The sequence below is a fragment of the Nestor notabilis genome, unplaced genomic scaffold (assembly GCF_000696875.1).
Source record: "Nestor notabilis isolate BGI_N333 unplaced genomic scaffold, ASM69687v1 scaffold7893, whole genome shotgun sequence".
Taxonomy (NCBI): Eukaryota; Metazoa; Chordata; class Aves; order Psittaciformes; family Psittacidae; genus Nestor; species Nestor notabilis.
In genome coordinates this window covers 1756-25990 of record NW_009921456.1, presented here as the reverse complement: position 1 = coordinate 25990, position 24235 = coordinate 1756, and the positions used below count along the sequence as shown (strand labels likewise).

The following is a 24235-nucleotide window of genomic DNA, read 5'->3' as shown; positions in this document are numbered from 1 at the left end:
TGCTGAACCCCAAAATAAAAAAGTATACATTTCTTGCTGAAAATAAATCTGAATGCCAAATTCTTTCAGTTAATTATGCAATCAATGAAATTGGAAGGAACTTTCCAACAGATGTTATGGTAAGTGTATGCAAAAGCTCAAATGAGCCAACCACATTACTGTACTGAACAAAGCAATGTAATATTGATTATTTTTTTTTTTGTTATGGGTGTACTAAAATCAGTCAGTAGTACAGGTCATTAAGAGATGAAGTTAAGCTTTATATTACTTACATAATGAGTATTAAATCAATACTGAATTCTTAATAAATTTATTTCTTTCCTTTAGGCTACCTACATTAGTTGATGGAGTGAAAATGATAATAACTTGAAATGAAATGTTCTCCAATTTAGGAGAAATGAAAATAATATGAATGTTATTATTTTTTTTAAATTAGTATGACATTGAACCAGTTGTTCTATTTTCCTTAATTGTCATGTATTCTGTCATGTTCTTTATCTACTTAGTGAATTTGCAACTAGCACAGCAGGTTGGAAATTTTTAATAGGATCTCTTCAAAGAAGAAAAAGGCCAATATTAACATAAAAATCTTCTTTAAGAATTGTGGTGCAAAGGTTTCTTAGCAGAGAACAGGTGTTGCTGCAAAGCTAAAAGCTGCCACAATGGTCAAGTCAAAAGATTCTTGGAGCTGTTAGAAAACAAATGCTTCGGTATGTCATCATGAGTGCCAGTCAATGGTGACTGAAGATTACTGTGTTTTGTTGGTATTAAATGTGTTTGTTGTACACAGAATTACTTAATAATTAATATTATTTAGAATAATTATTTTAAAAACAAATAAACAACTTCTAAATAAAATGCTCTATTTTTTCTTCCTTTTCAGCTTCATTCTGATCAGGACAAGGGAGATGGATCCCTAAAATACATTTTATCAGGAGATGGGGCTGGTACTCTTTTTATAATTGATGAGAAAACAGGTGACATTCATGCTACTCGGAGAATTGACAGGGAAGAGAAAGCCTTTTACACCCTGCGTGCCCAGGCTATTAATAGAAGAACTCTGAGACCAGTGGAACCTGAATCTGAATTTGTCATCAAAATCCATGACATCAATGACAATGAACCAACATTTCCAGAAGAAATTTACACTGCTAGTGTTCCTGAAATGTCAGTAGTGGGTGAGTGCTTTATACTGAGACATATATGTGCTATGTCGCTGGATGAATAGATTCTCCATCCTCTGAAAAGTCAGTCATGCTCAGAATTCTGCCTGATGGGTGAAGTATTTTTCATGTGATATGTTTGTTCAAATATTGGAATTGCACCCAGAAAGACATTTTTGTGTTTTGAGATCTATTTGTACTTGGACTATTTAAATTACTAATTTACAGTGATTTGGAACATAAATATAAATAGAAAGTAGTCACTGGTGAATTACTCTCCTCCTGAAGAACTGTTAAAATAAAATCACTAAATTAGTGTGCTGAAAGCTCAATAATTTTTTTCTTTCATGTTCCCTGGAGGTCCCCAGTGGTAAGTACTGAATGGAGAGCTGTCTCCAATTTCACTTTCTGTGGGTGAGGGAGTTCCATGTTTAGTCATGTACTGTTGATACATTGCCTGAACACAAACAGCCTCTTTATTCTCTTTGCTTTCAGTTTTTTAGTGTATGGACAAATCCTCTTGTTCTTTCAGTTCCTCCCTTAATTCACTCATGAATGGCAGCTTCACAGATCTTAAACAGCTGCTTGAGTTAATCTTTCTTCTGTTTTCAATGTGTTTTCAGTTCTTAGCTACAAAGTTGTGGCCTAGATCATGCCAGCTGGTCAGATTCATAAACAGTGGCATTTTGGAATATGAACTATTATTAATTAGTACATACGATTCTTTAGCAAGATTTTAAAAAGCGTAAAAACATGTAGTTTCTTTCTAAAAATTTACATTCATTTATTCATTTTATAACTGCAGATATAATACTAAGTTCTAAATATTCAGAAAACACACACTAACTTCAATAGGTGTTTTGGCCATTATTACAATTTTAATTACTATCACTGTTTGAACTAGATAAAAGAGTTTCATATGTACAAGTATTGAAGTTTTAGTACTTAGTGTCATGGGCTTCTGAAAGTGTTAAAAGAGCAAGAAAATACGTAATTACTGAAAGAGAATGGCCCCAGCAAACTGTGCGGCAATGTGTGTTTCTATTCTTAATAAGGTATTTCAATCTGCTTTTAGTTTGTGATTGAATAATTTTTAAAAGTCTGAACATTCATCAAGCAGGCTTCAATATAAAGGAAAAATAAAATAAAATAAAATAAAAAAAGATTGAGGAAGAAATCTAGAAATCTATTAGATGATTGCACAGGGCCATGCTGGAATCCCATTGAACTAGTCCACATAAGAAGAAAAACTGAAAAGTCTTCTCTCTTTACTGTTCCAAAATAGACAAAATTTAATACTGATTTATTTATTTACTGATCAGTTCTCTAGAATCATGCATTTCCATAAATGTATATAGCTTCAGGCAGAACATCTTGAAAGAGCATTGCTACGTTTTCTAGAGAAGCATATGGCAAAGATGTCTTAAAGCTTCTACTTTAATTCTTATGTTCTTTCTATAAGCTCCAGAAGGCATTGCTTAAAATACTCAAGGAAAAATTTTATGAAAATGATTCAGTGTGTTCATTAAATACTATGCTATTTTATAACATTCGTTTATGATGTGTTTATTCCTACTTTTGTCAGTCTCAGTTCCAGACAGATCATCTTTTTCTTAAGTGTTCTCAAATATCCAAGACATTATTTCAATGATTCTAAAATACTCAGGATGCAGGGTTCCAGACTATCTGTACATCCACATACATCATGAAAATTTGAAAGTGCAAAATATCCCCAAAATTACACTGATTGATAGCTGTCATTGTTTAAGCCCAGCTGGTAACTCAGAACCATGCTGCCGCTTGCTTACTCCCTCCTTCCCCCCCATCTCTGGGTGGAAGAATATAAACCCCATGGACTGAGGTAAGAACAGTCCGGTAACTTAAGTATAATATAAAACTACTACTACTGTTACTAATAATGATAGGGAAATAACAAGGAGAGAGAACATAAAACTAAAAAGGAAAGGGAAAAAACAAAACAAAACAAAACAAAAAACAATAAACAGCAATGATGAGTGATGCACGGTACAATTGCTCACCATCTGCCGACTGATACCCAGACAAATCCGAGCAGCAATCTGGGCCTTCTGGGTAACTCCCCCAGTTTATATACTGGGCATGACATGCTGTGGTATGGAATATCCCTTTGGCTAGTTTGGGTCAGGTGTCCTGTCTCTGCTTCCTCCTGGCTTCTTGTGCCCCTCCTCACTGTCAGAGCATGAGAGACTGAAAAGTCCTTGATCAGAGTGAGCATTACTTAGCAATATCTAAAATATTGGTGTGTTATCAGCACTGTTGTCCAACTAAAGCCAAAACACAGCACAGCACCAGCTACTAGGAAGGAGAAAAATAACTGTTACAGCTGAACCCAGGATGATACTTAAGAAAAAAAAAATATAATCTTGAATATATTTACAGTAGCAACCCTGTATCTTGCCCAAATATCTGTGCTGAAACAAATAGACTGTTCTGTCAATAAAATTACCATGATTTAGACAATTGTAACTAGGTTAAAATCTACCATGTTCCTGAATTTCATAAATGTGGTAATTCAGCTGCTAGACTACTGACTATCTCGTAGGTAGAATTGGGTTTTAGTTTTATGGCTGATCCCTAGAGGCATGTGTTCATCTGTGGTCCATGAGTGGATGACATGATTTTAAATGGTATTCCTCAAAGTTCATTCACTTCTGACTGAATTTTCCAACTTAAAAAAATCTACTCTCTAATCTCAAAACTAAAGGCTAAATGGAGAAGGGGAGAAATGTTCTAAAAGCACCCACTGCATAGAACTTTTGAGGCAAACAGAATTCATAAGAAATTTGGGAATCTTCTTCAGTCTTGGAAGTTTGAAGAGGTCCCAATTGACTGAAAGAATAGAAATGTCATAGTTTTCAAGATGGGAAAGAAGGAAGACCCTGGAAATTACAGACCTGTCTCACTTCATTGCCCCGTAAAATTATGGATAAACTGTCCAGCACACAGCTAGACAAGTCCATAATACACTGAGTGAGCAATTGACTGACAAGTCAGGCTCAAAGTGTTACAGTAAATGGGGTTATTTCAGGGCTAGTCACCAAAGGGGTTCCCCAGGGCTCAATTTTAAAGCCAGTGCGCTTTAATGTTTTCAGAAATGTTTTGTATGCAGGAGTCAAATTACATTAAGTAAGTTTGCCGATGATACTAAACTAGGAGGAGCTGGAATCCTTAAGGGTAGAGAGGTCTTACCTTACAAGGTAGAGAGCTGAGCAGTCACCAATCATATAAAACTTAACCACAGCAAGCGAAAGATTTTACACCTGGGATGGAATAATCCTGGTTATGCATACAAATTGGGAGAGTAGCCCTATGGAAAGACATCCAGGGGTTTGCATCGACGACAAGTTGAATGTGAGTCAACCGTGTGCCCTGGCAGTCAAAAGGGCCAACCATGTCCTGGGACGCATCAAGCACAGCGCAGCTTACTGGATGAGGGAAGCGATTGTCCCACTCTACCGTACACTGGTGTGGCATCACCTTGAGTTCTATGTGCAGTTTTGGGTACCTCAGTGTAAGAAAGGCATCACACTGTGATTGTATTCAGAGGGGGACAACCAAGATGGTGAAAGGTCCTGAGGGCAAGACTTACATGGAGCAGCTGAGGTCGCTTGGTTTGTTCAGCTTGAAGAAGGAAGGCTGAGAGGTGACCGACCTCACCGAAGTCTACAATTTCCTTACAGGAGTCAGTGAGGGAAGAGGTGCTGATCTCTCTCTAGTGAACTATAATAGGACATGAGGAAATTTAATGAAGCAGCACCAGGGAAAGTGAGGGTACACAGTCACTGGGACAGGCTCCCCAGGAAAGTGGTCATGGCTCCAAACCTGTCAAGAGTTCAAGGAGTGTCTGGATGATGCTCTTAGTAATAAGCTTTAGTTTTAGGTAATCCAGCAAGGAGCAGGATGTTGGACTTGATGATCCTTATGGGTCCCTTCTTATCTCTATTTTAAGAAGTGTCAATAAAATAGTGAGCTATTCTGCAGGTTTGCAACTGTGTTGTCTGTTTATACACATTTGTACTTCAACCACAGTGATGAAATGTTCTGTATGCACTTACCTGAATACCAGAAAGAAGACACTGTAGCATATCTTACTATGTAAGTTTACTTGTATGCCTCATTGCTTTTAGAGTGACATTGTATAATGCAGATAAAAGCTGGAGTTCAGAGATACTGGATTTATCTTCTTACGTTTTCAGCAAGATTGCACGTATCGTTCATCAGTATACCACATCTCTGTTTCTTAATAACCTATTAAATTGGTAAACTTTTAATCACCAGTATTTCATTACTAATTCATAAATGAAGGCTATTATTTCCTAATTTTCTCCTTCTTTCTTCACCAAAAGCATCGAAAGAAGTGTGCAAGTTACAAAAATGTGCAAGAAGCACATCAGCTTGAAAAAGTTGAAATCTGTGCACCCCTCAGAGTACAGGGTTTGCTTCATCCTACAATGCTGTGTACTATAAGGTAATATAAAGGGGGCCAGGAGGTGAGAGACTATTAAGTCTTTATCTATTCCATCTGCCCGCATCCTTGAGTTATCAAATTATGATGTAGCCGTACACTAGCCTCTTTCAGACCTCAAGCAGAATTCTTTATTTCTTCCTCAAGCTGTGGTATTAGTCAGATGTATACCTGAGAATGTGGCTATTTCTACTGCCAAATACAGTGTTTTGAGGAAGGCTCATTAATTCTTTTTTGTCTTGTTCATCTTTTTCTTGCTGCTCATTAATCATAGTAAAGACAGAGGTAAATGGGCCAACTTCAGGATCTTGCACCTGGGTCAGTATCCTCAAAGACATTCTGTTCTTCTAAGTCTTTGTATGATTACTGGATAATTTCTTTTCTTTGACTTTTTTCTTTTCCTTACTTTTGAAGTTTGTAATTCAGAATATTCTTATGGTTTTAACAGAAATCTTCTGTCCATCATATTCTTCACCTATCTCTTTCTGCACATTTGAAGGTTTATTTTCAGTACTGCAGATCAGTCTATTTTCCTCCATACAGCTTTTCCTGTGGATTTTGCCTATTAGTATCTTTTAGACAAGCTTTCAGAACTTCCTGCTAGTTAGACTTCTTTTTTTTTCTTTTTTTTTCTTTTTTTTTCTTTTTTAATCATCACATACTTTCTTTTATTTGTTGCTGTTTCTCTATTCATCTCTTGTAGCCTATGTATTTCTAATCATTCCTTATCTTTATTGCATCCCATATCCTCAGGACTGTTTCTACTATGTGTCATGTTCGCCCGCTGGTCTCTTTGGCTTCTGACTTAGTGATATCAATATATGCCTCATAAAATGTAATCTCTCTCTGGGTTTACATGTGAGTTACAGGTTGGGTGTCCTGCAGTTAGCATGTCATCTCTATCTGTGGTTACCTTTTTGCCTTTCTCTTTAGACAGCATTTAGAGCTACTATTGCTTGGCTGTCTCCATAGGGGTTTTTGTACACTCCCTCATTAATGCTATTCCACCATTCCCAATCCTTAGTCCTTTCTGCCATAGCATTTATCTTACAGTACTTCCTTCTTTTTTCCTATAAACAAATATTTTTTCTTTTTACAGTTACCTCACCAAACCCTTTGCATTTGCTGACTTGTAATTATATAATATCAATAACGACAGGTTTTGAAAACCCAAAATATTATATTACATTTTTAGATTTTTTACAAACTCTGATTTTGCTCTGCACACAAATCCTACCATCAGGAGAGGAGACAAAAAAGGAAATAAATTCCAACCAAACAAAAAAAAAAAACCAAAACCCAACCCAAGATTAAACATTTTTTCTTTAAAAGGAACATCATAAAAGAATTGGAAATATCCATTGACATACTTGCTTCCAGCTTATTGTTTTCAAAGTTACAGGAGTACATGTAGCCAAAGACCTTTCTGGCATTGATTTCTCTGAAAATTGAGCCCTTTCCACTTCTTCTCTGTTATTCTGCTGCATTAAACAGTTTGTTTTAGGGGGAGTACATGTGTTATTATTTCCTCTCTTTTCCACTAGAAAGAGCAGAAAATTTCTATTAATTCAACTTGTTATTTGTATGGATAATTTACTATGGAGGGTACATGCTCTAGTTAAATATCACATAACTCAATTGGGAGTAAGGAAAAGGAAATATAAGTTTCAAATTCTGCTTTACAATGAATATTCTGTGGATTCTTTTTCTAGTTAATTATCTTCAGTGATTATTATCTAATTTGTCTACATTGTAAGGTCAAAGTCATTAAGGTATGGTGTTCAAAGATGCTTGCTAAGAACACATTAAAAAGGACCAAATGCATTAATTACTATTATAGTACCAGACCCTAGGGAGATTCAAACATTATAATTAAAATTATGTTAAAATATGCCTCCTGAGAACTACAATAATCTGACAAATGACTGTATTTCTGGGCTTAGTTCATCACCATATAGTTCTAGTTTACTGTATAATAAATTTGCAAGTATACAAGGAGAAAATTACAGAATTCATAGGTCTTACTAATAACATAGCTGCTGTAATGCTGTTATATGTTCCAGATTGTCCACATCACTGTCTCCTTTATGCAGTCCTATAGAGTTCAGATTAGTCTCTTACAAACTTCATCAGAAGCAACCTGAACCTATGTAAGAGACAGAGCGACACCCATACCTGGTAGTGCTGGCTAAGTCACACTGACGCTGCAGCTGTTAAACCTCAAAAGGACTGATCATATTCAGTGTCTTCAGATTTCTGGTCAGGGTTTGTGACTAGATCAGTGTATTTATAGTATTTAGCATCTTCAGTGACTTCAGTGAACTGAAGCAAGCAAGGCAAGCTGATGGTTTGACAGCTGATGTGCACAATATAACGCATATACTGATATACTCCTGTTACCTTCTTCGCATGGTTTCAGTTAGGTTTTTTGTAAGAATCACTCATTCCTCAGTGTAAGCCTAGGGAGCATGTTTCTCTTCCTCTTACGAGCAACAGCCAAAATGAAAGTGGTGACTTCTGCTTCCTGAATGGAACGCAGAAGTCTAGCATTGCCCTTGTACTTTTCCTATCAGGTACCTGACTGGTGGAAGCAAAAGCCAGAGAGCTGAGGCAACATTAAAAGTATACTTCATCCTTACTGCTTTTGGGTAATGGGATATGCATTACCCTGAGCACAACCCACTGAGTAAACCATGCTGTATGAGTGTCCTGGGTTCAGCTACAGCAGTCATTTTTTTCTCCTTCTTAGTAGCTGGTGCAGTGCTGTGTTTTTGACTTTCAGTCTGGGAACAACGCAGATAACACCGATGTTTTTAGTTGTTGCTAAGTAATGTTTACTCTGACCAAGGACTTCTCTCAGTCTCATGCTCTGCCAGGGAGGAGGGGAAGCCAGGAGGAAGCAGAGGCAGGACACCTGACCCAAACTGGCCAAAGGGCTATTCCATACCACAGCACGTCATGCCCAGTATATAAACTGGGGGGAGTTACCTGGAAGGCCCAGATCGCTGCTCGGGTCTGCCTGGGTATCGGTTGGCGGGTGGTGAGTGGTTGTGTCCTCTCCCCTTGTTATTTCTCTTATCATTATTATTGGTAGCAGTAGTGGTTTGTATTGTACCTTAGTTACTGGAGTGCTGTTATCTCAACCCGTGGGAGTTACATTCCTCCGATTTTCCTCCCCATCCCTCCAGAAGCTGGGGGAGGAGGAAAAAGCGGGGGAGTGAGCCAGTGGCTGCGTGGTTCCAAGTTGCTGGCTGGGCTTGAACCATGACAATGAGTGATGAAATTAAGGAGCCCAAATCTCTTCACACAGACGTTAAAGGGAAAAGGACCACACAGTTTTCAGAAGTGCGTGATAGATTTTAGTGGGAGTATATGCAGCCATGCGTGTGTGTATATATATATATATATATATATATATGCTACTGCAGCTAGAGAGGACAGCTGATATGATTTGTTCTGTTTCTTGTGTATGTGTACTGCACTAATTAATATGTGTATTATGACTAAGGCAGCAGTAACTATTACACGCATCTTATTACATAGCAAATACAATTGTTTAAGATTTATTTTCATAGAATCATAGAATAGTTTGGGTTGGAAAGGACCTTAAATATCATCTAGTTCCAACCCCCCTTCCATGGGCAAGGACACCTTCCACTAGACCAGGTTACTCAAAGCCTCATCCAGCCTGGCCTTGAACACTTCAGGGATGGGGCAGCCACAAATTCTCTGGGCAAGTCGTTCCACTGATTCATCACCATCACAGTAAAGCATTTCTTTCTTATATCTAATCTGAATCTTTTAGGTTAAAACCATTCCCCCTTGTTCTATCCATACATGCCCTTGTAAAAAGTCCTTCTCCGGCTAGAAAGTCCCTCTCCAGATTTCTTGTAGGCCCCTTTTAGGTACTGGAAGACTGTTACAAGGTCTCCCCTCAGCCTTCTCTTCTCCAGACTGAACAACCCAGCTCTCTCAGCCTGTCTTGTTAGGAGAGGTGCTCCAGCCCTCTGATCATCTTCATGGCCCTTCTCTGGACTCACTCAAGCAGATCCATGTCATTTTTTCAGGGGCTCCAGATTTGAACACAGTACTCCAGGTGAGGTCTTATGGGAGTGGAGTACAGGGGCATGATTTCGACCTGCAGTCCAGGATGAGGTTGGCTTCCTGGGCTGCAGGTGCACACTGGTGGCTCATGTTGAGCTTCTTGTTGATAAACACCCCCAACATCTTCTCTTCAAGACTGCTTGTAATCCAATCTCTGCCCAGTCTATATTTGTGCACACTTGTGGGATTAGGCAAGTTCTGGTTCAATTTACGTAGGAAATAGAGACGAATGTACTGAAGTTACTATAGATAAATATATCTGAGAAGTCCAATCAACATTATTAGAAATTTTCTTTGTAGTCTGCTTGGATGGAAAATGATGGTCTTGGACCTCCACCTAGTACCATGTGTAACTAAGTTGGTTTTGGATGTTTCAGGTACATCTGTGGTGCAAGTTACAGCTACTGATGCCGATGACCCTTCATATGGAAACAGTGCCAGAGTAATTTACAGCATACTTCAGGGACAGCCATATTTCTCTGTGGAACCAGAAACAGGTGAGGAAAATGGTCATTATTTCCATTAGCATAAAGTGTTGACTTTTTTCATTTTGAAAATCTTATGTCACCTAAAAAATATTATTTAAAAAAACCTAACTGAAATGAAACAATCTGTCTTGCTTTTTTTCTCATAATCTATAATTCTTATAATAAATACAAAAACTTCAGAGTTATTACAGCTGATATTATGAATTATAAATAACTTTACAGTGATACTATTGATAGCTTAGGATCTAAGTAGCAACATTTCTGATAAAAGCAAGAATAAAGATTTGTGTCCTAGAAGATGTTGTTCTTTTTTTTTCTTAATGGTTCTACTTGGGCTAATAAAAGATGTTCTTTCTACTCATGAACCTTGTGCATAAATACCTTGAATCATTTTTAGCATGAAATGTAAACTGGAAAGGGAGCTATGATGTAGAGCAAATTTGTTTAACAAAGAGATAGCCTGTACTGAAGGCTATTTATAAAGCCTATGAACAGAAATTTGGACCTTAAAATGTGAATATTCACAGACTAATACAAAATAGATGCATCAGATTGCTGCACATCAAAAATAAAGAGATTGTTAACATTTTTATTATTATTTATTTATTTAAGGCATCATCAGGACTGCTTTGCCAAACATGAACAGAGAGAACAGGGAGCAATACCAAGTAGTTATCCAGGCAAAGGACATGGGAGGCCAGATGGGTGGATTATCAGGAACCACCACTGTCAACATCACTTTGACTGATGTCAACGACAATCCACCTCGATTCCCCCAGAGTAAGCTGCATTTAATAGTTGCCTGGCACTGTAAGAGCTTCAAACTAAAGAGTTAAGCAATCACCATCTGGTTTAATTTAGAGTAAATCTAGATTATGGGGCACACATGAACAAAAGGCTTATGTACTGATTTATTCACTATTATTAAAGCAATATATTAAATGTTACAGCATTTGCTTGTTCGTTACATGATCAAATATAACTGCAGGAAACCTGGAACACTTTCCAGTACTATGGGAGGGAGTGGTAGGTGAACTTGTAAGAGCATTAGAGCAATGTTCTTTTTCCTTACCTATTGCTTAAATCCTACACACTCCCCCACTGGAAAATAAAACATGTAGTAATTCTAAATATTCAGAAATGTTTGAATTGTAGTATCTGCTTAAATATTTAATCATGAAGAATGTGGAAAAGAAATTGCTTGAAGGGAATAAGGCAGATTTGTACTTTTTCAGTTACAGTGCTACAAAACCTAATAGAAAATTTCCCAAAGTTAGAGGCATTTAACTTTTTTTTTTAACAGCTTAAGTTTACCAATGCTTTTTATAATGCTGTTTAGCTTCCGATAGTACATCTGTTAAGACTGCGTATCCTCAAACTAAAATATAAAAACAATCTTGGTCTCTATCCTCACCACCTATTTTTAATTCAGTATAACTCTACTGAATCCACTAGTTACTGATGATCAGACTTCAGGTTCAAAATAACAAAATCAACTTCAAATTATTCTGATTTTTACATGCTCTTTGCAGCACAAATGCAGTATGCAATTTTGTTCATGTTGGCATTGTAGTTAATATATATGTGTTTAGCTAAGATGTTTACAACCACATGATTTCATATCAAAATCATGAACAATTGAATACCTACAGTTTGTGCATTTCCTCACAGACCTTATTGTGGACAGAATTTATTGGTAACTTGTAATTTTATGTTCTTGGTATTTCCACAACTTTTTGATTTACAATTTGTCTTGTTCCCCTTGCATATAGAGGATTATGGTAATTTGAGTGCCACGGAGGCAAGGAATGATGGTACTCCCATCTGGGCTCGGCCTTTGTTCTTGTTTCTTAAACACTGCATTAAATTAATACTTAGAATGATAGAATCAACTTTCTAGACCAATTTTACTTGACTTATCTGGCAGTCCAACATCATATTTGAGTCAGATAAGGATCTGATGTAGCAGATATTGGATCTTCGTTTCAACTGTAATATTCCAGGTGTTGTTAGAAGTAAGTAGATGGTGTTGGCCAATGATAAATGGAAAAAATGGAAAATGGAAAAAGTTGTTTATAGACTTCAGAGCCTGAGTCTGACTGAAACACAGTGCATCTGAGTTATAGCAAATTGGATCTTCTGTGAGACTATAGCCTGTTTTACTCTATAAAAATATCCATCTTTACATTGTATGCCTATTCAAGAGTAAATGGGAAGAAGGGTAAACATGAATAAGATTAATTTTTCATTCTTTACGACTGACTGAAGTATTTACAGACACAAGTGCATAGACTTTAATCTTCCAGCTGATTTTCACTCCCCTCAGGATATGGAAAATCTTTTCCTTTCCTTGATTCCTCCCATTTTTATTCCTGATTGATAGAAAATGAAAGAACATTCCTCACTGGAGTAAATGCAAACAATTACTCTCTTTGAGGAAGACGTGAGAGAAAAAGGGTGGACAGCAGAGTTTTGCAAGAATAATTTTAGTCTGGTATAGTTTGTGTTCTGATACAGTGTCTAAAGCTGCACTGCATCCGACACTTAGTCGATGCATTAAATATCTTCAGTGACAAAAATAATAAAACAAAGTCTTTCACACTATGGTGAAGATTTCTATAGTGAAGATTTCTATAAATGGATAGATTAGTTATAAAATTATCTTTTAGATTATAGGTTTCTGGTTATTTTCACTCTCTGTTTCAACTACCTTGTTCGTAGTTCAAGATATGAGCAATTACCACTTTGTAAAGCTGGTTATTGCAGTTGGAGTCAAAGTAGTGTCCACAAAAGCATAGCTTAGGGTTGTAGTTTTAAACACCAGAAGAAAATGTGGGGAATGTTGACACACCATAAAACTAATTATAACATATAAATATTAATTGGGAAAAAAGGTGGTCTTTCATCATAGGTTCACAGTACTGAATAAATACTAAAGAAGAGCAGAGGGCATTATCTTCTGGTTTTGGTTTGTTTTTTTTAACCATCAGGCGATTACAGAGAGATTATACACTAACATAGCAAAGTACACAGATTTAGGTATTAGAGAAAGGTAATGAAAATGTCAGAGCAAATGCAAGATAAATCACTCAACGGAAACACCAAAATGTAACTGAGAAAAAAAAATAAAAATCATATAATTAGAATGTGGAGTGCATGTGGCCATAAAGTATATCAATTTCATGTCAAAAGCTGCCTAAATAAATTATATGAAGAAACAAAATTTCAATATTTTTCATTCAACATCTAATTACAAATGTGAATGTGCGGTTTGGTTTTTTTTTTTTTTAAGTTTGCTGGGGTTTTGGGTTTTTGTTTCTGTTTTTGGTTTTGGTGTTTTTGTTAGTGTTGGCAAACTACAGCATAATGAAACAGACAAAAACAGTTCTGTAGAATGAGAAAAAGTCTCAATGTCCCAACAAATAATAGTTTTTTTTTCAGTGAATATTCTCCAAAACAAAAACAGTTCCTACGTCACTCTGTAGCCTGTTTGTAATACAGTCTATTGAGAGACACAATCTTCACATGACTTACCTGTGCTTTTCTGAAGATACTACAAGATCATGTTGCCAGTGGTCTTCCTGTTCTGCTTTGCCAATGCTCTCTGCCTATGATTCTTCGTGATTGCACAAAACTAACGACTCGCTTTATGTACTTTTCTGTACTTCTTATTTGTAATGACTTATAAATGTGCTGTCTTTTGGGTAGCCTGTTCAACTTTTTTCTGTTGTGGTTGCTGGCCTTTACCACTTCCACTTTCGTGTTTTGTGTTTCACTGTCTTTCTAACTCACCTTACTTACCATAGGAAGTCTCTAAGTAAAACAGCAAATCTTGGAACAGTTAACTAAGGATAGAGAAGAAAATGTTTTTCAGTAGAGCTTTGATGATTTATCTTTCATCTTTGTAATGACAGCTGTATCTGCATTCATTTAAAAATCTTTTTCTGACAGTTCTTCATAGTGCATAATGTGTCCCACGTGTTTTCCTACCGTATGTTCTGGCAGATGGGACCAAAGATCTCAACCCTTATTTACAGTTTTCACAGTAAGGCTAAGACATAGAATACTAAAATGTATGGTAAGATATTTATTTCAATTTATTGCAGCATGTCTGAATGGTGACAGGTTTATTCCTATGTTTTTTATCAGCTCTACGACACCACAATAAAGGGATACAACTGAGCTAGAAAAGTAGCACAAAACTAAAATGGCAATATTCATAAGCCTTATTTAAGTATGAATTAACTGGTTTAACAAGTGTAGGCATACTGTCTGCTTGTGGATTTTCAAAAACCTATCCTGCATTAAGATGTTATTCAAATTTATTTAATATTGTATCTGACTATCTAAATTTGAAAGCTGAAATGTCAGTCTGCTGCTTAGACTTGGCCAGAGAAGGCGATTCTGTTCTTTGTATTGCTTCCATGATAAAATAGATGTAAAATCTATTGTATCCCAAATATAAATGTATATATCCATATAGGTGTATCCCGAAGGTAAACAAATACCTTTAGATATTAAGGGAAAAAAGGCAGAGTGAAGCCTGAAAAGAACAAAAAACAATCTTTTCAGATTATGTTTCTGGGATGACATAGACCAGAAGAGTACAGACTTAGCTGATTTTTCTTTGAGATAGAATAGGGGTCCTTTTCAATATTATTTTTCAATTAATTTGGTTTCCTATGATTTTATTTTCAATCTTTTACCTAAAGTTTTCTTCTGCATTGTTCTCTGCCTTACATTTTGCCCACCCTCTGGTATTAATTGACAAGTTCTCTAGAATAAAAGATACACAACAATATGTTATCAGCTACTATGTGATGCAATGTTACTTAACACCTATGGGGCTTCTGAGTGGTTCTTTGTCTCTTTGCCAGGTACCATCCACCTCCGCATCCCCGAGTCCTCCCCAGTTGGGACAGCCATTGGAAGCGTCAAAGCCACAGATGCAGACACAGGAAAAAATGCAGAAGTAGAGTACAGAATAATAGATGGCGATGGAACAGATATGTTTGATATTGTGACACAAAAGGACACACAGGAAGGCATCATAACTGTGAGAAAGGTGTCTGTTAACAACATTCATTAAATGATTTTTGTGTCAATGTTATGCCACAAATGTTCATTGCAAAAAAAGGGTTTAGATTATAAGATAACACGTTCTAACTGCTTAATGTTTGCAAGCATCCCCCCTCAGTGAGGTACTATTTCCTTTTAAGATGAACCGTAACACGTGGTAACAATATCTGAGATGCAGCATAGATTTAAAGCATTATTGCCAGAAAAGTACATAAAAAATGGCCCATTCCAAATGTGTTGGTACTAATAATTTCTCTGATTTCAAATACACTTCTTTACTATTCACGTATCCTATTTTCTTCAGCAAGCAATATGAAGTTCACTCACTACGGTGAGACATGTTTTCCTGATCTAGGATACTCTCATCAAGTGAGGTTACCATTGTATGCCAGAACTCAAACACACTCACAGAAGTGGAGTAGCAAGCTATATTGTCTTACTCCTGTTTCCAACATGTCAGCTGGTTAACATGTGAGCAGTGAATAACGACAGTGTCCCTGTTTCAGGGCTAGCTTTAGCTTTGCCCTCTGTCTTGCATGTCAAAGCACTTCCAGAGGTGTAAGATTTCACACTTAGAAATGCAATTCACCTGCTCCTCAACAATTTCTCAAATGAATTTCCCTTCCAGAAATCCCTTGGTCCTTCTCTTACAGATTTTGAGATGTGTTTCTGAAGAGTTCAGGCAGTTTTTCTAACATAAAATACTGTTTATATTAACTTTTAAAATAAATCTCCTTAAGCACAGAACAGCGAATTAAACACTACTATAAAATATATCTGAACATCTCCTGATATGGCAAACAAGGAAAAGGTAAGTTCTGCAAAGATCGGTGCGTGCCTTTTAAATCTCTCATTTCTTCTATGTTTATAGTCAGCATTGCAGTTTATCTGGGAAGGAATTAAAATACAGAGTTTGGGGTCTGATCATTTTTCCTTTCCTAGAAGTTTGCAAAGGCTTCCCTTGAGATGCTCCTTTTTCACACTGAATAAAACCACACTGCTGTTATATTGAATCAATAGTCTTGGAAAAGCAGCCTAATAACTCGATCAAGCACAAAAAAAAAAATAAAAAACATAAGTTATAACACAGCAGCTCCAAAAACTTCACCAAAAATACTAATGAACAAGATCTTCTCATTTTGTCATTAGCAATCTGACACACTTTGCAATTTTCAGGATGCTTTCTCATATTGATAAATAAGTAGTTTATTTAAACAGCAGAGAAAACAGCATTAGCTAGCAAGGAAGAAGATATGCTCAGTTTGTTCATTTATGGAAATATATTTTAATTATTTCTCCAGACTGATTATCATTATGTTTTTAGCGGTGAACAACCACGGCTTGTGTTCCTTTACTGAGCCCATAGGTTACTAAGCCTGAATTTAATACCTGCTGCAATGGAGCTTTTTCTGTACAAGTTTTTCTGAACAAGTTCTCACAGCCAAAATTATTGCTTTGCCACAATTTCATACATTTGGGACAGTTCTGTTAATTACTGGTGATACGTTGGAATACCTGTATAATCTATGTTTTGCAGTATGGCCTGAAGATATGTCCAAGCTGGATGTGAATGTACTCATAGCAAGTTTACATCTTCATGGCACACCTTCTGGCAAATTAAGCCAGCTAATTAGAATAAAGGAGGACTAACATTGCTTCTTACAGGCTTGACACCAGCATCCCTTAACAGTAGCATGCTGCACTTTATAGACATACCAATAGTCTCAGATCTAGGTTAAATAGAAGCACTGTGTTGCATTTCTGTTATATTCATAGATACTCTCCCTTCTGCTCTAAATACTTTTGAAAAAAAATATTGGAGGCAATGGGGAAACTTCTTCTTTCACTGGACTGCATCTTTCTGCTCTTATATGGAATATTTAAATTTCTAGTATCTTCCATGAACATTAATTTGTATTTTAAAGCAGTTAGGCAGAAAAAACCCCAAGTCTCCTACCACCCATTTTGGTGAACGAAAACCATCAGTTTGTTAACTCCTTGAGATTTTGGGGGAGTTCAGGAAGTCGTCTTTGTGTCAGAAAAGTAAATTCTCAGCTTGCTCATTTCCTCAGTATCATTAATTAGCTAACACTTTTCATCTATGACAGAAAAGTTTGAAGGAATAAAGGTTGTTTACTACTCAAAATGGTTTGTAATTATAATCCTGAACCTTTCCTTCTTCCATTTTAAAAATGAACTGCTGACAAAAATATCAAATCTATTTTGGAAAAAAAATAAAATAAAAAAAAAATCCCTGATGTTGGATTCATTAAATTAAATGAAAAGGAAAAATATTAAGCTCTTACTGTTTCTCTAGATATTGAGAACTTTGACACACCTTCCCCTACTTAAAAGAAACATAAAACATTGCTAATATTTAAGGCCAATTACATTTGTTTGACAATGAGGATACTCAGGCCATTTTGTACATCCAAGGGTTTATAGTATTTCCTGGGAAATATTAGTATTAATTACTTTGTTCTGAAATGTCAGTATTTCTAATTCTATATTTCAAGTATTTTAAATGCTTATATGATCATTTCAAATCCATATTCTTGTGAAACAACTGAAAAATAACTAAGTAATTTGTAGATTTGCACTGAAAAATCATTTTGGTGGTGATGTTATGATAATTCAAATAATATTTAGGAAAAGAACTTCTAAAAACAATGGAATGTTTTTACTAGAGAAAGTTATCCCTCTGCTGTGGAAAATTTAAGCTGTATCTGACAAAGCTTCAGTCCTTTTCAGTTTCCATCATGTATATAAGTCAACATCTGTCAATATGTAATGTAATTCAATGAATTTTATCATCTTCATTTTTAGCCACTGGACTATGAGACAAGACGACTTTATACCTTGAAAGTAGAAGCTGAGAATACTCATGTGGATCCACGTTTCTATTATCTTGGGCCTTTCAAAGATACAACTATTGTGAAAATCTCTGTTGAAGATGTAGATGAACCTCCCATTTTCAGCAGATCTTCTTACCTTTTTGAGGTTCATGAAGATATTGAGTTGGGAACAATAATAGGAACAGTAATGGCACGAGATCCTGATTCAGCCTCAAGTCCAATAAGGTAATACTCCAGTAAGAAATTAGACATTGAAAGATTAGTATCTTTTATTTTTTTTTCTACTACTACTAGATGCTACGTGCTACATTGCACTTAGCTGAATATAGTGAACTATATTTTTTTGGAGGGCGGGGAGAGACGGTGGGATGTGTGTGTTTGTTTTGCTATATATATATAAGCCTTAAGAAACGGGTAAGCAACACTATCCAAGTTGGATGTGTGTTGTCTTGAAATACTGAAAAAAGTACAAAAACAACATTCTGGCAAAATAACCTTATTTACTGACTCTAAAGTCAATCGCCACATACTTCTTAAAAATGCCCAGGTGGTAAAACTGGAGATGAAACTGAATCTAATTTTCTGCTATGGTGATTTGTGTGTATGGAAAATATAGGAGACAACACCAAGCCTCTGAAATCGAAGAATATAAAAATAACTTAGAATTACATCTTTATCCACTCTAATTGCATGAGGCAACCAACAGTTTTAGTAGTTGTATTTTCTAAATCGTAACTGGAAAAAGAACAAACTTGGAGCATTAATTTAATTTGTTAATGACACAACTTGGTGAATTGAGTATTGATGATACGTGTGGCAGGTATCATCACTATTATTTACACAGAGTAGCAACCTAAAGATTATTTTCTGTAATTTTCCTATGTTTTGTTTATGTTTCTTTTCATTCTCCCATAGAAAATTTAGAAGAGGCAGGTGAGGCAAACCACTAATAAGGGCCAAGAAATTTCTAAAAAGTGAAAGGGACAATTGAACCTAGATTTACTTTGCTTGAAGAAAAAAGTCAAAGATATATTTGATAAGGCTCTTCATCGTATAGTCATTTCTTTAGCTTTCATTTAATGCTATCTAGTTGAAGACAAGAACTTTAAAGCAATTTGCATAGCACAGATCAAACTCTCTTAAGTATTTGCTCTGTTCCTCAACTTGCAAAACAACCTTGTATATTCATTCAAACAATAACTACTTAGAGTAAGTATTTACAGGATTTTACTTGTTATGATATCAATACTAAATACAAAGTACTATCTGTTTACTCCAGAAATTAACAGTTAACATTTAAACAAAAGGATTTTGAAAACTGTCATATTTTGAAATTAGGGAAGCTTGTCTAATACTTTAATATTGCTATTAAATATTGTAGCTTCAGGTTGTAAAAATGATTCAGGTTTGTGGTTTTATTTCTGGTTTTCTGTTTATTTTAAAATATTAGTTTCTGTTTATTAAAACTATAAGTTCAGCTTTCTATAAATTGAGTGGAAACAGCTTTCTGTTGCACTAATTCGTTGACATTTTGTTTGTTATACATATTTATGTTATTGTACATGGTGGAGTGAGAAAACAAACCCCACCAAAATGTTACAGAGATTATTTTCATATTATAGATTTTTTTTTTCGTTTGGCTCAATTTAGTTAAGTACTGTAAATAAAACCAGATACACTTAATGAACTGTTTAGATCACTCATAAAAGTTCATGGAAATATAAGCAAGTGTTTCTATTGCACTGTAAAAGTGTACTAGCAAACTGTTTTTCTAATTTGGCCCAATTCTGCCATAATCCTACAATCAAAGGTTTAATCCTAACTTTGAAAGCAGTGTTAAATATTAGAAAAAAAATTAAAAAAAAAATGGAAAAAAAAGGGAAAAATGGAAAAAAAAGAAAGAAAAGTACATTCTGACATATTGTATTAATAGAAGTTTTGCCTGTGGAAGTACAGCAACTATAGCAACACAGAATGTCCTTTGACATCACTATATTCCTGAAAGTTCCGTATGTGAACTTTACTTGATTTTTTTTAACTTGAGCTCTAGTAAATTAATACATCCTAAAGTGCAGAAGCTGATCTTATAACAGTAATTTTGAAAAGCTCATAAATTAGCTGTCAGTCTCAGTCTGAAGGAACATCAAAGACAATTTTCCTTTCAGGTTTAAAAAATCCTGTAGTTGTTATATTGAAATTCTGATTTTTTTTATGATTCTTATATGTCTATAAAAGCTCAGATATATTGTATATTTATTAAATTCTTGCAATTTTTATTCCTCATTCTATGGAACTAACCTTGAGAATTTTCATAAGTGTTTATAGAAACTAAATATATGTGTTCTCAAAACTAACCTTTGTAATGTAATACATAGAACCTAAAACCAGTATTGACGTATGCTTTCTTCCATTTTCTATCATTTTGACAATACCTTTTCTTTCTTTATCCATATTTAGGTTTTCTCTGGATCGTCACACTGACCTTGACAGAATATTTAATATTCATTCTGGAAATGGGTCCATCTATACTTCTAAGCCACTTGACCGTGAGATATCACAATGGCACAATCTTAGCGTTATAGCAGCTGAGATCAGTAAGCCAATTTGGTCTCTTCATCCTTTCAGTTTTCCTTAGCCTGCAAAGTTACAGCTGTGACTTCATGAGAAAAACACTCCCTTCCTTCCCTCCTGCTCCTTTCTATTAGATATTCTGGGAAAGTAAATTGGGGGTAGCTAACAACAGCTGTCTCCTTGTTGCGTTTTTTTCTCACCTACATCCAACACCGATTTTTAATGTTCAAGTTCATTCCGAAATGTTACCCAATTAAATAATTCTGTTTTCTTATTTTTCTTTGAGCACAATGACATGATTTTGCTCTTAAGGTAGCAGAGGTCAGGATGATCATCTATGGTTTTGTCTCTATTGTTTTCCTTATTTTCTTACAAATAATTTCATTATCTCTTCCTATGGTATCTACGCTTACAGTTCTTGCAATCAGTACATCTTACAAGTTATGTTCAATTCCATCCCAATGCCGCAGCATTTCTTGGAATATTTTCATGTTAAAAGTACAAATAGAAAAGCAGAGATCCTCCTAAACCTGCTACATTATTAACAAATAATAATCACCCAACAGAAAATTTTGTAAGGGACAAAGCTCTGATTTTTTAAATCAGCTAGTGAGGATCACTTGCTTTCAGAGAGACTGGGGTATTTTAGGGTTAATTCTGTATTACCCTAAAAAAAAAAAAAAAACCAGAAAAAAAAAACCCCAGGAAAAAAGTGCTCATCAGCAGTGAAACAGGGTTGGCAAGAGCTACACTGCAGGGAACTAATTGGAACGTTGTGTTCAGGCAATTAACCACTCTCAGCCTGCCTGTTCCCATTTCTACAGTCCAGGCTAATAGGCTGGTTGTAGTGAGCACACCCGGTAGCTGTATTTTTGCTTTTTTAAGCCTTTTCCTTTTATTTTTCTTTCTTTGCAATGCATTGGCCTGAGCTTACAATCCTTCACAGTGCTGTCCGACATTGTACAAATACTTTTCAGAAGTATTTATATAACGAAAAAACTTAGTATCCTTGTATGATTATATCACAGTGCTAAACATATTTCCTTGTCGGGATACTTTGAACAAATTTACATTTTGGACCTACTTGGAGTGGCTGGCAAGCTCCAGAGGTATGTCAGTTTTGGAAAAAAATGTGAATGGGGAGATTTAGGTCTTTAAAACCTTAAAAATTCTACCTGTAAACCATGACACAATGGGAAAGCAGTGTTACAAACAGAAGTTATTTGGAAAGTTAGTACAAAAATGGAAAAGACTATGAAAAACAGTGCCCGAAACCTGACACATCAAAAAGATACACATCACACTCTTTAGCAAAAGTGTTATTAATAACAAGCGAACTTAACGCGAGCTATTCCTGAAAGATTACTGTTTTATTTGAAGCAGCTTAAAAGGAGAAGAAAAAAAAAACCCAAAATCCATCATTTTGAATCATCTCTACTGTTACTTATCCCATTTGATTAAAGTTTCAAAATCATATCCAGAAGAATTCCAAGGAATGCCTGCACCTTTCTTACTCTTGGCTATTATTTCAGATTCTTGGTATGGCAACTAGATCAGCAAGTGAGAACAAGGACACTTTTATTCCTGAATTAACCTATACTAATGAGAACTCATTTAAATAATAACAAAGATTTGGCATTTGGCAAAGGGGAGAGGTTGCTATTCTTGTTTCTTAACCTAAGGTCATATTTTTTAAGATAATTTAAACATAAAAACTCTGATTCTAATCAATTCTTTACCACATTATTTGGGGGATGCTTTCATTGGCTTTGATGTAATTTCTCTTTCCTTACTAAAGCACAAGAGAGGAAAGTCAGGCTTGAAAATTTTTCGAAACATATATGCATGTCATGGTTTAAATGAACTCTGCCTCAGCCAAAACTGGTACAATGCACAAAGTCAGTAGCATCTTTTCCGTGTGAAACAAAACAAATCAGAAATAATTTTAAAATAAAAACCTTACAGCAGAATAATACTCTTGAACCCACCAAATAACCAAATTTGTCATTATAGTAGTGGGCATACTTTTCATATACTATATTTGCATAGATCGTTAACAGTTGTGGTCCCTATTTTCATGTAAAAATCTTAATTGCTCACTAGATACCAATACTTTTAATTTACTTTTTACCCTAAGCAAAACATCTTATTTTTCAGGAAGTCTGATTCTTACCTGGTATCAGTTTGTATACTATATTTTGACCTGTTTCATACCTGATCTCGCATAAGTTCCCTGCCCATAGCAGCAGGATTTGGAACTGGATGATCTTAAGATCCTTTCTAACCCTAACCATTCTATGATTCTATGACTGTTGCTCATGAAACTTGTAAGAAAGAAATCAGAAAACTTTTAGTAGGAAAATAAACTCTTTTTTTTTCTCTTCTGTCAGACAACCCCAAAGATTCTACTCGTGTTCCTGTCTATGTAAGAATTTTGGATGTTAATGACAATGCCCCAGAGTTTGCAGTATTCTATGATACTTTTGTCTGTGAAAATGCAAGAGCTGGACAGGTATGCCTTTGATAAACACTTCCCATTATCCAGTTTTGCTATGGCATTCAACTGTAGATCATGCCTGTCAGTGGGGAGTAATCATGTTCGAAATAGCTTTTGAAATGTTAAAAGTGAAAGTAAAGTAGCTCTGTAGGTGAGGCTTAGAGGGAAATATCAATATATTACAACAGCACTGGTGTGTGAATTACCACTTTCCTTTACCTAGCCCTGTACTATTGTTAAATTCTGACTAGGTATGTCCAAGAGACATGTTCATAATTAGTTTTGTTATTATCTTCACCAAGTAAAATGTTACATGCAACTATAAAATGTTAGATCTATATTTTCAGTAACTATCAAATAACATAATTCAGATATATTTCAATCCATGCTAATGGTGATTACATACATTTACATCTGTCACACCTTTTTTTTATGTTAGACATCTTTTATTATAGCACCAAAAACGTGAAAACATACATTTTTTGAACTGGTAACACTTCTTTGCAACTTTGTTTTGCCTCTTAGAGGCTACAGAATGTGTGCTTCAATTTAAGTGTAATGGCTGTGCTGCTTATTATCTAGTTCCTAATACGCAGCTGCTTATTAGAACTGTTAAAAAACTTTTTTCCTATTGCAGCACAGCATGTTCAAGAGTACAGTCAGCCAATAATAAATCCTTTAAAATTGTAGCAGTAATACCTCAGTGCAACCATTTCAGCACCTTTGAACAGAATGTGGGAAAAGTGCCAGCTTATTTTAACTGTCTGAGTCATGCAGGTGGGGCATTAAGGTTGTATTACAAATTTTACATTCAGGTTGCCATTCTTCTCTCTAAAGTAGTATCAGCTGGAAATTAGAACAGGCCCAAGTTTATAAAGCATAAGATATATCATGGTACTAAGCAAAGGCATTTGCCTCATATGACAGTTACAAGAGAATTCAAGATGTTAGGTAAATAGAAATCACTGGCTAAA

The 24235-nt window shown here is 35.5% G+C and overlaps 1 protein-coding gene across 1 annotated transcript in view; it reads left to right on the top strand.

Moving 5' to 3' along the window:
• The window catches only part of LOC104403111 (cadherin-10-like), a gene marked incomplete at its 3' end in the record, with an annotated part of 31134 nt that extends 7858 nt beyond the window's left edge, over positions 1-23276 (top strand). Inside the window, exons 2-8 of the mRNA XM_010011157.1 lie at positions 884-1178; positions 10149-10268; positions 10872-11039; positions 15137-15324; positions 18165-18418; positions 20651-20787; positions 23155-23276. Coding sequence (XP_010009459.1) covers positions 884-1178; positions 10149-10268; positions 10872-11039; positions 15137-15324; positions 18165-18418; positions 20651-20787; positions 23155-23276 — 1284 coding nt within the window. The remainder of the gene's footprint in view (positions 1-883; positions 1179-10148; positions 10269-10871; positions 11040-15136; positions 15325-18164; positions 18419-20650; positions 20788-23154) is intronic.
• Between the last annotated feature and the right edge of the window lie 959 nt (positions 23277-24235).